Below are 12833 nucleotides of genomic sequence, written 5' to 3'. Positions count from 1 at the left end.
AATATATAATCTGTTTAGATGTATTCTCATCACCATGATCAACAAATTAATGAATCTTGTTCTATATGTTATTTATTTATTTCTCCTCAAGTGACTCATTTCTTTCAGCATACCTGGCTCTGAAGACATGCTGGTCATAGCCGATGTAGAAACAAATGTCCAAGAAGCTCTGAATATGTGGAATAATTATTTTTTTACTCAGTTGAGATTTGTGATAAGGTGCAAAACCAATTTTAAGGGCTTTTTTTAATTGCTTAAATAAGCAATTATTTTGCTGGAGTGGTCTATACTGACCGCTGTCTAATTAAAGTTCTCCACATTACTGTTTTCCAATACATTTTTAGCCAGTATGCTAAAGTAAATGACCGCATTAAAAACATGGATTGTGAGACATTAGCTAGGACCTCAAAACTCTATTGAACGGAAACTATCAGAACTAAACTATACATAAAAAACACTAAACAAACTATCCCCCAAAGCCTCAGGACCACTGGATGTTTGTGTACATATTTTTAGGGGGCTTAGGAAGAGAGGTATAAGTTGCATTAAAATTTGGGATGGACAAAGGATAACAATATTCAAACAAAACAAAAATGTGGGGAAAAAAAGGTTATGTAGTTTATACATACATTATGTTTGCACAAAACACAAAGCCACATAAAAATACAAAACCTTAAATATTTTTTGTTGATCTTGTTTACTCTCAAATAGATGCCAAGTCAAGGCAGGGTCAAATAACCCCACACACCAACAATCTGGGAATCAGTTTCGTGCAATCCTAGGGAAATATAAATTTTGTAATCTAAAAGATGTCCAAACAGAGAGCTTAGCCAGATGGATTTAGCACATCACTAAAGGTTTTTAGAAGACACCGGGACTCTAGTTATCAGTTCATTTTTAAGTTCAGCTCCGGGTGTGTTAAAGTTAGGGTTAGTCATTGTAAATGATGAGTTTGTGAAGTTTTTCCTGCATTTTATTTTAGATCAGCAGTTTGTAACCTTCAAATAGTCATAGGTAAGCAATTTATGGTTGCATATGTTTTTTTTGTCGTAATAGTGAGGGATTTGCTGCAATATGCAGCAAAACAGTATTTGTTTCCTCTCCTGCTGTTCTGTTGCCTTTCATAGTACTGGTTTTTCGATTTGACAGCAACTTTTTGGAACATCTTATTTTTGGCCATATTCCTTAAGCAGCTGCCTGACTAGAAATGTCAACTCCAGAGATTATATAACTGTGCCACCGGGGAACAGACAATTTTTCTACAAAGCTGGTTGATGATGATTATCTATCTAGGTCACAATGTAAGCATCTAATTCAACTTCACTCCCACTTGATCCTGTTAGTGTGCAGCACCTAATTTAGCATAAATACCTGTCATACATGCCTAGATGATTTATTGAGGTGGAAAGCCATTAGATTTCAGCAACCAAATCCCAATTAAACCTTAGGATCTGGGGCCGTATTAGAGACATCCTATGTTAAGTCTTAAGACAAGATCAAGTAAGCACTTTAACTGCTAAAATGTTAACATTTTAGTGTAAGAATGTTTCTGTAATATGGCGCTTGATGTAAAAAAAAAAAAAAAAAGGTCCAGATAGATGATTAGACAGCACGTTTCAGTAAGTTGCCAAAACAACATAAACTGCTCCCGTTCTACAGAATAGAGATAATAAATATTCACAGTGAGTCTTCCGTCCATGAGGTGCTAGATTTAAATTATAATGGTTGAATAGATGGGAGTGGTGGCTGTGGTCAAATTTGAGTCCAAAGTTAAGTTTGCACCTGCACTATAAGACACCTCTGGCAATGGTACAATGAGATGAACAGCAATCCCAACAGCTAGGATGAGAACAGCAGCGAGGGTGATCAGACCCCTCCTGAGGATGAGCTGAGATGTAACGAGCAGCACCGGGGGCTTTTCCTCCTCTTGTGCCACAGTAATGTTGTGTTCCTCATCCTGATCATGAGAGCTCACAAACACATATCCATTCCCATTCTAAAAGTGACAGACAAATGGACACAAATAGACATACAATATTTTTTTACCAATTAATTGAAAACTTGCAGTGCAGTGGTTTAAATGAGCTATGGTGCTATACTTTATCACTATACTTAAATATTATTTTGGAGAATTTGTGTTTGAGTACTACTGAAAATGTATACTTCTACTCAATTGCATTAAAAAAAATATATATATTTTTTTACAATAACAACTTACTAAAAGTAGTACGACCATAGGAGTAATTTACAGGTGGGACATGTCCTTTTCACTTTTGGCCTTTGCCAATTTTGTTCCCACAATTTTTTTTAAATAGCTTTAATCAGGCAAGGGTCTAATGCAGAAGAAACATCTCCAGTTCTTGAGCAGGTCTTTCCATTTTGTTTGTGTGTGTTATAAGTGGCGATCTAGTGCTGAAGTTTGTTATTTTTAATATTATGGTGAGTGGTCAATGCGGCTGTTATCAATGGCGTTTAGTGATATCGGGTGGCAATTTTTCTTCTTCTTCTCGCACATCCAGATGCCAGCTTGCACTCCTTTCCAGTTAAATCACAAAGTAAAATGCAAACAGATGTGTCCCTGCTCATAATGTACATCCACTGATGTACAGATGCATTCTTTGTTTATTAAAATAGAATGTTTTATTAGGGCGGATTATAACACAGAACTCCTTGTACTGGAGGTGAAAATTTTACCTTCATCGGTTATTCTGAATAAAATTCAGTGATCCATGTTTTTATCCACTGACTAACAAAAGTCAATTACTGACAGTGTTAGATGTACGGATCCCCCCACTTTTTAAAATAAAGTGACACCCTTGACTATGGCAGTTTTCCGTTTTGTCAGGCACTTACACTCACATGCTTGTGGTAGTAGTAGTCCTTATATAGCAATTTGTTAGCAATACCCTTTTAAAATATAAAACAAACAAAAAAACATGACAGCTTTAAAATTTTCGTTAGTAGGATGACTGTGTAATTTATTTACTTGAAGAAAATGGTGAAGTATCTCTGATTAATGTTTACTACAGACCTTATTTTACTCATAAATCCAAAACTTCCATAGGAAACCAATAGGAAAATCAAGATGGAATCCATGGCAAAGTAGCCTTCCGGGTTTGCCTACAAATTGACATCATGGTTGAACAACAGCTGTATCCGTTGTGATTCCACGCTTTCACTTGTAAAATAAATTAGTCATTGCTGACTGGGAATAGCACATTTTATGTCATGAGTAACTGGGAATTTCTGTTTTTGCGTGATGCTACATCCACGCAGCTAGGGGTCAGTACACAACTTTTACTGAGTGCACCTTTATAAATTGTAAAAAAATTAATGTTTGTATTAAATATTGAAATTTGGACACATACCTGTACTTTCACTTTGTATAAATTTGTATAATTTGTCAGTAGTTAATAATACCGGTATTCATAAAACATTAGGCAATGTAAATGGAAAATACCTCTGCATTCAGGACAACCTGGTAGAAACTGTTGCGGTGATTGGAACAAAACTCAGGGTTGGAGGTCATTACTCCATTTACTGCTCCATTTGAACTCTTTTCTGTTCGTGTGATTGCCTTTAATAGAGATGTAAACACTTTCAATCATGAGAGTCACCAATTACTTAAATGATCAGGAGCATTATAATTTGTGGCGAGGTGCAGTTAGTGATAGGTCTGAAATGCCTACCTCTTCTGTCATTTTCTTCCAGTTTAATTTAAAGATGGCGACGATGAAAAAAATTGCTAGCAAAAAAACTGCAATGAGGAGGCCTAACCAAAAGCCTAAATCAGAAATCAGAACACAGTAAATGTCATTTGTATACATCCATCAGACACAAGATAGTTAATAATCTCAAAATTATTAAATATGCTCCTGGTCTATTAGTAATAGGACGAACCAGCTACTTGTAGCTTGGCTGTGAACATCAGAACGATGCTTGATGGGAGACCTATGCAGTAGTAACCGAAAAGGTTAGCAATGGCAGCTATTTTCTGCTGCCCTGTGCCAATGAGGACGCCCATGCCAACACACTGAAAGAAACAATGAACAATAAAAAAAAGAAACTTATAATGGATGGTCTAAAAATACTGCATTTAATAAGAACAAGAATTTATGTCTGGTAATGTATATGTGCAGAGATCACCAGTAGTCCATTAAAGAACTGAAGAGGGCAGTATATGTTCAGTAGCTGAGACACAAGCTCTGCTATGGTCCTAAATATGACAAATGTCACATAAGGAAAATTTGAAACAGCTGTTGTTTACATTTTTAGTTTTTTTTCCATTTAAACCTCAATGTGAAACTGCAGACCCAAGTGTTTACAGATTTGTTAAAGTGTTTCCATGCAAACAACAGTTTCTATGCTTGAAATAATTTTGTAAGTGGCTTACTCATCTGAGGTGAAAATAAAGCCAATGACTGTTTTTGTTGACCCCAGGACAAGACCTTGAAAGATTGCTAGTACAGCTGGGGAACAGAATGGATTTGTTTACATTAGGTCACATCAATTGTTGCTACATACAGTACGCTGTGTTTCTGTAATGACATGATTGGGAATTATCTATATCAAATATAATGGGCATAATGTATGTTTCTACCTGCACAGATAAGAGACACCTTGCTGGTGAGGATAGCTGCAGCTGTTTCCCCAGCACCGAGTGCGTTACCTACACGAACACAAGCTGCACCTTGCATTCCTAACGGAATCTGTAATATCAATAAGGAGGTGAACACAAACTGCACAATTGTGGCAAGAGCAGAAGACATTTTTCTAAATCAGTTATGCAATGTGAAGGTGCATTTTTAATGCATGGAAATGCTGCATATGTGTTCATGTCACAGTTCTTTTTATTTTTTATATTTAGGCTGAAAAACCCCATGAAATCACTTGACGAGTGGCATTTACTTTCCTGTGTTGTATTTTAAAAAATGTATTTCTTACTAGAATTTTGTGTGGGACATATAAAGGGATCGCCCTTCCCTTTTTTAAAAGGCCAGTAGGCTGTAGTTACATCACAGGAAGTATTAGGGGGGAGGGACATTCTCATTGTAGAGACAAAAATCTGTGTGGTGCAAGATGTCATCAACATTTTTGTTCCTTTTTTTTTAGGTGAACATTAACATATAAGGTAGATGGCTTCAAAGCTAATATACATGGACTAAAAGCCACAAAACTCCAATTATGATTTTATTGATTAGTTGCCTCTATGGAGTTGTTGAATATGTAATAGTTGTAGTAATTGTGTAAATTAAAATTAATCTAGTGAATACAAATTCTCAGATCATCCATACACACCATGTAGTTAATGTACGCCAGCATTATAACCACATGCTGGGCAGCCAGGTCCACCTCGCTCAACATTCCTGATAAGAAGAGGAAAGTAAATCCGTCAAATGATCCGTTAATCTATAAATCTACACAGACATGAACGCATTCTACTTCTGCACATTGAATGCACCTGCCAAGAAACCTCCAATCTCATAGATCCACCATTCAAAACAGGTCATGAGTGTGCTGGGAATGGCCAGCTTCATGTAGGACCCCCAGTCCTGTAAGGCCTCAGAAGACCATCCTTTTTTTAAGGAAAGGGACAAATGGAAAACAGGAAAGATCAGCTTTTGAGCATCAACCCAATATTGGTATTACAAAAAACAAATGTATTTTCAGCAGAATGCCTATACAGTACGCTTCAGACTATTTTGTTTTTTCATGAGTAGGCTATCATACGGTATTTACCCAACCTCACAGTATATATGCGCATATAGACTCACCTCCCCAAGTCTTCTCATGGAGCTTCTGCCACCGAATGAAACAAAATAGAGCAAAACAGTTAAAAACTTGAGCGAAGGTGTTTGCTGCTGCAGACCCACTGGAATACAAATACACAGAAGATCTCTTCTAACAGATATTATGAAGATAATAATAATGAAACACATTTTTACATAAAATATGGAAAATTATATATTTATACTCACTAAACTCCAAAGTCCCACCAGTATAGCAAAGCGTAGTTCACTAATACATTAGCAACATTGGCAACTGCAGCTGAGTACATCTGAGGCTTTATCACAGCCTACAGACAATATCAACATACAGGGACTAAATGCAAAGATATTTTTAAATTAAGTTATTCATTAAAAGATCAATTTCATTATATATACCTGGTTTTGAAGATATGACAGTTGCAGTTGATACAGAAACATGGCCTGCAGACACATAAAAGATATTAGGATGAACAGTAATTTTTACAAATCATTATTAAATTTGAGATAATCTGCACAGGAAATGCCATCCATAGATATTTGTTATTGTATTTTACCGGAATTGCTGGTAGATATGCAACCACATAGATCTGTGCTATCCTGAGGGAGATAAATTTAAACATTAGTTTTTAATCTTTATAGTTAACCTAAACTGAAAAAAGCTAATATTTACCAATATTTTTAATTAAATCTTGATGGTATGAAACCATTACATAATAAAATCTACTTTTTGAATTAATGTTGATTTCAGTGATTTCAGTTCAGGAGGGAATTAATGTTGATTTCAGTTCAGGAGGGAACGAGACGTTGTGTCCTCTCGGCCACTGTTGTGGCCGGACCATTTCCGGCTCCTCAGAAAAATCCTGAATGGACTAGACGTATTTCCCCGCCTTTATACCCGTATGTCCGGGGGCGGGGTATGCAAATACTGTCTGCCAACTTCTCATTGGCCTTTTTTCATAGATCAGAGGTATATTCAGCGCTCAAGAGAGACCCCTAGTGTCGCTTCTTCGACACAACGTCTCGTTCCCTCCATCGGGGAATGGAGGTTACATACATAACCTAGACGTTCCCTGTCTATCGCTCACTTCGACATTGTGTCAAAGAAGCGACACTAGGGGTCCAATTTAAATCCTGACACAGGAGCGGGCAGGTATTTTACATACAAAGGTGACCAGCTGTTTTAGACTGCACGTATCCTTCCCCAATGCCCTATAAAAGTCGTCTGAATCCTTCTGGTTACCCTAAACAGGGGAACAAGGCGACGCTTGCCAACCTGGGAATGGGCCGAGCCTAGCTGGGCCTCTTTTCTCTCTATGTTTCTCACATAGAGCCACACGCATCGTGGGAAGGGGGTCTTACCCAGTTTCCTATTCTTTCGGGGGAAAAGACAATGCGGAGACCACACCTGCCAGGAAGGGGGAGGTAAAAGTGGCGAAGATCGGCGCACATGCCCGCGGAACCAATCAAGTAGCCGTGAGGGGGGTACAGGGTTTTCCGGTCCAGCCTCGTGCTCGGAGTCATCAGCATTAGACGCCGCTGTAACACTCTCCGATGCAGCGGCTATGTTGTCATCCAATTCCGCTCAAGGGACTGGCCGGCCGGCCGTGAAGCGGGCCGCACTCATCCCGAGCTCGGATGGAAGCAAGCAAGCGTGCCGGGGAGGCGGGTGGTTCGAGGGGATTTACCCGGCGAAACGGAGCCCGTCATTATCCTCAAATCGCCTTCATCGCCTGCGGCACCTGCACCAATCCCGTAGGAAGGAGGCGAGGCGCGGTGGGGGCGGCTGAAGTGGCTTTCTCTCATGACAAAAGAAAGCCGTGATCCGTAATGCTGCCATGGCTATGTTCTCGCACTGAGAACATGAACCATTCATAAAACGCTGCCTGCGAGTGATCGCAGCCCAGGCACGCGAGGCAGCTTTTATGACCGTCAGAGGTGGGGAGAAATTAACCGCATCCAGAAACTACACAGAGGCAGAAAGACGTCTTTAAAAAGACACGTCCTGAAAAGGACGTTCAACGCCAGCTGTGTATTTGCTCTTTTAGAGAACATAACTTTTTTTACTGTGCTGTCGAAGTGCCCAGGGGCAAACTGCACTGCCGTGCAGAGAAGGAGAAAGCCGCTGATATATTGAACAGCGTGTGACTCGCAGCTCACTGCATACATGACCATCGGCTCCGAAGTAAATTTCTGAATGAACTAGATGTATTTCCCCACCTTTATACCCGTATGTCCAGGGGCGAGGTATGCAAATACTGTCTGCCAACTTCTAAATGGCCTTTTTTCATAGATCAGAGGAAAATTCAGCACTCAAGAGAGACCCCTAGTATCGCTTCTTCGACACAACGTCGAAGTGAGCGACAGAAGGGGAACGAGGAAATTTTACTTTCAATTCAGTAAGTTTTACTTACAAACATGATATACTGTACATGGTACTTAAATAAATTTTCATAAACATCTTATAAGAATATGTCTTGTATTTAATTTATTTCAAAAACATATGTTTAATCTTGTACTACATGACATCTCACAGGGAATCTTAATGCATGCTATGCAGTCTATGAGACAACATCATCTGCGATATAAAGGAAATATAATTATTTTGGTCATGAATGAGTCATTTTAAGTAGAAAGTGAACTTAAGACTGCACAAAACAAGAAGTTACCAAACATAACAACAAAATTAACAGTAAAAACTGTGTAAATAAACAAGCAAACAGTGAAACCATGCAAGCTCGTTAATTATTCAAGCTCAGCACACGCAAGTAAAATTTACTTATATTATTTACAGAAATGGACTAAGTTTAGCAGATATATATGACAAGGTTTTCTACTTAAGGATTAATACATGGTGACACATTGTAAAAATAACAAACAATCATAAATAATATTTACTTATAACCTAGAGCATTCATTTTTATATGTTTGAATTTAGAATTTACTTAATATTTTTAAGTTCATACTTTAACTTTTTCAGTGTAGAAAGTACTTAATCTTTTCTGCTATATATATATATATATATATATATATATATATATATATACTTATATATTACTTATGAGGTTTGATGTCATTGACGTTTTGCCATATTTGATTTGGGCTTTGTATACATTAGTTGATCAATGATTTGATTTGAGTGTGAATAACAACATAACGTTTGGTCTGTTCATCCTAAAAAGTGATTGTATGCCTTTAGAAGGTTTGAAATATGGAGCACAAGATACTTTGATGATACTTTTTTGACACCTTTTCATGCTTTTTTTAAGCTACAGTGAGCCACTAACTACTGTAATTGTATGGAAATCAGAAACCGTGCCGTTCTTTAAATATGTCCTTTGGTATTTCACAAAAGATTGTGTGTGAGAAAATCATTTTGGGTGAACTATTCCTTTAAACGCTGCTACCAGACTAATTACTGTGTGAGTTAGTCTAAGTCAGTATCGGTCACCTGGCCACCTCGGGGTCTTGCCCCAGCAGCAGTAGGAGGGGTTGTGTGTTTACAAGCAAAGCCCAGCAGGGCAAACTGAAGACTGTCAAAATCAATATGCCTCTTTGCAGGATGACACCTACACGGAGCAGGTTCTTCCCACCATATGTCTGAAAGCAAGAAGAAAGCATGATTCAATCTGCTAATAAGTCATTTTACTCTATATGTGAGTTTTTTTTATTTGTATTATTATGTATGCAGTTGGAGTGCTATTTGAATAGAAAACACACCTGTGATACCAATGTGTCACATGCCAAAGCTAGTCCCAACCCTGTTGCCGCAGCTGTTACATTTATTGTCTGAAAAACAATTGTTTTGCACACATGTACAATGTTAATGTTAATAATAATTGTAATTTTTGCTCTTTGACAACAATCGGGTCCAAAAGTCTGAGACAAAATTGAGTGAAAATGCTTTTGTTTTTCATCTTTCTAATCTTGTTTTTTCATAACATATTGTATTGTCAGCATAACAACCAACAATAAGTGAAAAGTTCAAATGAAAAACTAACATGAGTTTCAGAATACCTTTTGTTATAATGACAGCATGCACACCAGCACGTTTGCTTCCAGGTTTAAATGTGATTTTCTTTTGGAGTCGAACATTTGGACCCCACTGAATATTGCACATCTAAATAATGTGGTACATTACACATTTTGGCCTGTGTAATCTTTAATGAAGTAGACTTACAGCTGAGGCCATAGCGTAACCTGCTAGCACAGTGTTCCCCAGGCGTCCACAGAACATTGTCACCACAAAGAAAAGGAGGAAATTCAGGAACCGACACACAAGCTAAGAATACAAACAAAACAAAATAATTTACAGAAAAAGATAAAAGTCCTATAGACTCACATGTACACATCACTCAACATTACAGACTTATTTAACAATCAAAAATCAGAACAACTATTTTAACTTCAAATAAACGTGCATGGAGACATAATACAAAATATACTTAAAAAGTTTCAGTAAAGCATACTCTGGTTTCAGTAAAGAATATTTTACTTTATAAGACACTGTATTTCAGACATAGTTTTCTGCTAGCTCACTTGTCGTGATGTATGTGCGACATAATACTTACCAGGGGTCCAGTCATGCGCAGAATGTGGTAGAGCTCTTCTCTGTATAACAGAGGGATCCAACGCCTCACAAACTGACAGCAAAACAGCTTTGCACTGGGTTCCATTGACGGAGCTTCAGTCCTGGGACTGGAGACATCCATGGTCTTCTCTGTTCAGATGCTCACTGAGTCTAAAGACACAGTAAGGGGCCTGGTTTTGCTTCATAGACTATAAGGGGCCCTTCTGCAGCTGTTCATTCAGCACCTTTAAAGGCTTACCGAATAAATGAGTCAAAGACAATGAGAAGCTTTGATTTAAACCACAGGATGGAAGGAGGATGTTTGTAGTACTGGCAAACTGTTGCATTGTGTGTTGACTTCGAGATTTTTTCCCAAGATCAATGAGATATTTTAAAAAGATATCCAATTCTAAGGTGATAAATATTATCGTATTTAATTAAGCAAAGGCTTAAAGTCAGAATTATAATATATAGAACAGCTAGTACTGAGTTTGATAGATTTGATCTCAGCATTGTACTTTCAATTTTTTCCATATTTATGGTAAATATGTAGCAGAATTACTCTTGCTGTAACCCTTGCCCTAAATGCAACTCTGGCGCAAGCTCTATTACAACAATGAAGCTAAAAAAATAAAAAAAAGTAAACTGTAACTTATTTATTTATTTATTAACGGGACAGCTTGGGAGAATGTTCACTATTGTGGCGTATACTGGAGGATATGAATACTGACATCTGTAGCTCTCTTACAGGACAGTATACGCTATGGCAAAATTCCTTATTGACAGAAATAAACCAGCAATTTTTTCCCTATAATCCATCTGTAAATGATCAAATACTGAAGAAATTTTTAGTTTAGTCAATATATGATTTACTCTATTATGAAAGCAAAACACTTATTATGTGTAAATACATTTATTATGGTGCATAATTTGATAGATGATACATTTTAACGTTTGTTAACGTTTGTCGAAATATGCCTGGTCTGCTCTTGATCGAACAAATAGATAGTCCCACCCCCAAGTCATTCTATTGGTTGAGTCAATGCTGTTATGTTGGGCTGTTGCTCAATACAAGCAAAATTATTTTAGGAACATTGCATCCCAGACCTTTAAAGCCTCATCTGTTTGGGAAAACATTAAAATAATTTTTAGCGTCGAGATCTCTAAATGGGGGTGAAATCTCCAAAAGAAGGTGGAGATACTCCAGAAGGGTTACTCCAAATGGGAGTAACTTTAAAAGACAGTGTCACTTTGTGGTCACAATTAGTGGTTCTCGCTCTCAATGGGGCATGTGGGAAGTTGTGCGTGGATTGCGGAGAATAGCATGAGCCTCCACATGCTGTAAATCTCTGCGGTGTCATGCACAGTGAGCCAAGTGTTAAAAAGCGACGATTAACTCAGAATTAATCTCAGAATCGGAGGCAACTGAGACTTGTCCTCCGCCACCCGGATTGTGGTGAGTAACCCACAACTATGAGGACCTAGTAAGTAGTGGGAATTGAGCATGCCAAATTGGGGAGAAAATGGGATATAAAAAAAGGAAAAAAAAAGATGGTTATTTATATATTCAGCATGTGTGTCGATAGGATATATACATTTGAGAGTCCCAAACATTCCTTCTGCAAAAAAAATAGAATAGAAAAGAAGAACAGGGAGCCCCCACAGAGCCCCCCACTGAACATAGAGTCAGTCTGGGATTAGATGAAGAGTCGGAAGAAATTTAGACAGCCTAAATACAGTAGATAGAATAACTTTTTTAAAGTTTTCTGGACTTAGTATGATGCTATTTGATAAATGAAAACTATTATGGCATTATTTTTTGAGGGCATCCTCAATATGCAAAATTTTTCACAATTATCTAAAACTTTTGCACAGTTCTGAATACAGTAGATAGTATATAAAAAAGATGTTTAGAAAATCTATAGTATAGATTTCTATATAGTGAGATACCTTGCCCTTTTTTATTTATCCTTCTATGAACATATGATGATTAATTCAGCTAGCTAGATTTCAGTTTTCAAGCTAGAGGCACTAAATTTGTTTTTCGGACTTCAAAGCTATTATTTGTTTGTTTATCATTTAAACTTGCTTTTCATCTTACCTTGCCGGAAATGTCACTGTTATTGCAGATCTATTTTGGTTTGTGTCATCTAGCCTACAGCTCAAACTGCAGTTTCATGGACATTTACACACAAATCAGTGAATCATCAGTCAGGTTCCAAGAATCACTTTCATGAGTGACTAATATCTGTAAATGGGGTAGATGTATTTTTCTTTCATGACTCATGATATATTGCCTCATCATACTGATGTGTAATGTGAAGTGAGAAAAATGGATAACTTTTGCTGATACATAATTTTTAAGGCTTGAAGAAAACATTAACATGCTTTACCATTCTTCTCTGTGTCTTGTTATCACACACCAACCTTTGAACCACTGTGATGTTCACAAAGCTGAAAGAAGAAGAAAAAAGAGAAAAGTAGACAGCAATGAGAAA

The 12833-nt window shown here is 37.4% G+C and overlaps 1 protein-coding gene across 1 annotated transcript; it reads right to left on the bottom strand.

The window, feature by feature from the left end:
* Positions 1 to 56: 56 nt before the first annotated feature.
* On the bottom strand, positions 57 to 10932 carry LOC127629920 (multidrug and toxin extrusion protein 1-like). Its single transcript, XM_052107233.1, has 17 exons — positions 10337 to 10932; positions 9946 to 10047; positions 9486 to 9554; positions 9217 to 9365; positions 6323 to 6365; positions 6165 to 6209; positions 5979 to 6076; positions 5775 to 5872; positions 5462 to 5575; positions 5299 to 5366; positions 4601 to 4709; positions 4394 to 4469; positions 4147 to 4216; positions 3901 to 4033; positions 3690 to 3784; positions 3461 to 3577; positions 57 to 1996 (listed from the first exon to the last, which is right to left on the bottom strand). Exons 1-17 carry the CDS (start codon positions 10475 to 10477, stop codon positions 1712 to 1714), a joined length of 1812 nt encoding a protein of 603 aa, XP_051963193.1. The 5' UTR covers positions 10478 to 10932; the 3' UTR covers positions 57 to 1711.
* Positions 10933 to 12833: the final 1901 nt, after the last annotated feature.

This window comes from Xyrauchen texanus, chromosome 36 (assembly GCF_025860055.1).
Source record: "Xyrauchen texanus isolate HMW12.3.18 chromosome 36, RBS_HiC_50CHRs, whole genome shotgun sequence".
Lineage (NCBI taxonomy): Eukaryota > Metazoa > Chordata > Actinopteri > Cypriniformes > Catostomidae > Xyrauchen > Xyrauchen texanus.
The sequence above is the reverse complement of the archived record's forward strand: the minus strand, read 5'-3'. Positions and strand labels throughout refer to the sequence as shown.

What these genes read in the sequence shown, in the direction of transcription:
- LOC127629920 (XM_052107233.1), bottom strand. Translation starts at nt 10,477, where the DNA reads ATGGATGTCTCCAGTCCCAGGACTGAAGCTCCGTCAATGGAACCCAGT. An exon ending in GTTACGCTATGGCCTCAGCT is followed by an intron (nt 9,555 to 9,945) that starts GTAAGTCTACTT and finishes ATTGTTTTTCAG; the next exon opens with ACAATAAATGTAACAGCTGC. An exon ending in AGCCAAGCTACAAGTAGCTG is followed by an intron (nt 3,785 to 3,900) that starts GTTCGTCCTATT and finishes TTTCTGATTTAG; the next exon opens with GCTTTTGGTTAGGCCTCCTC.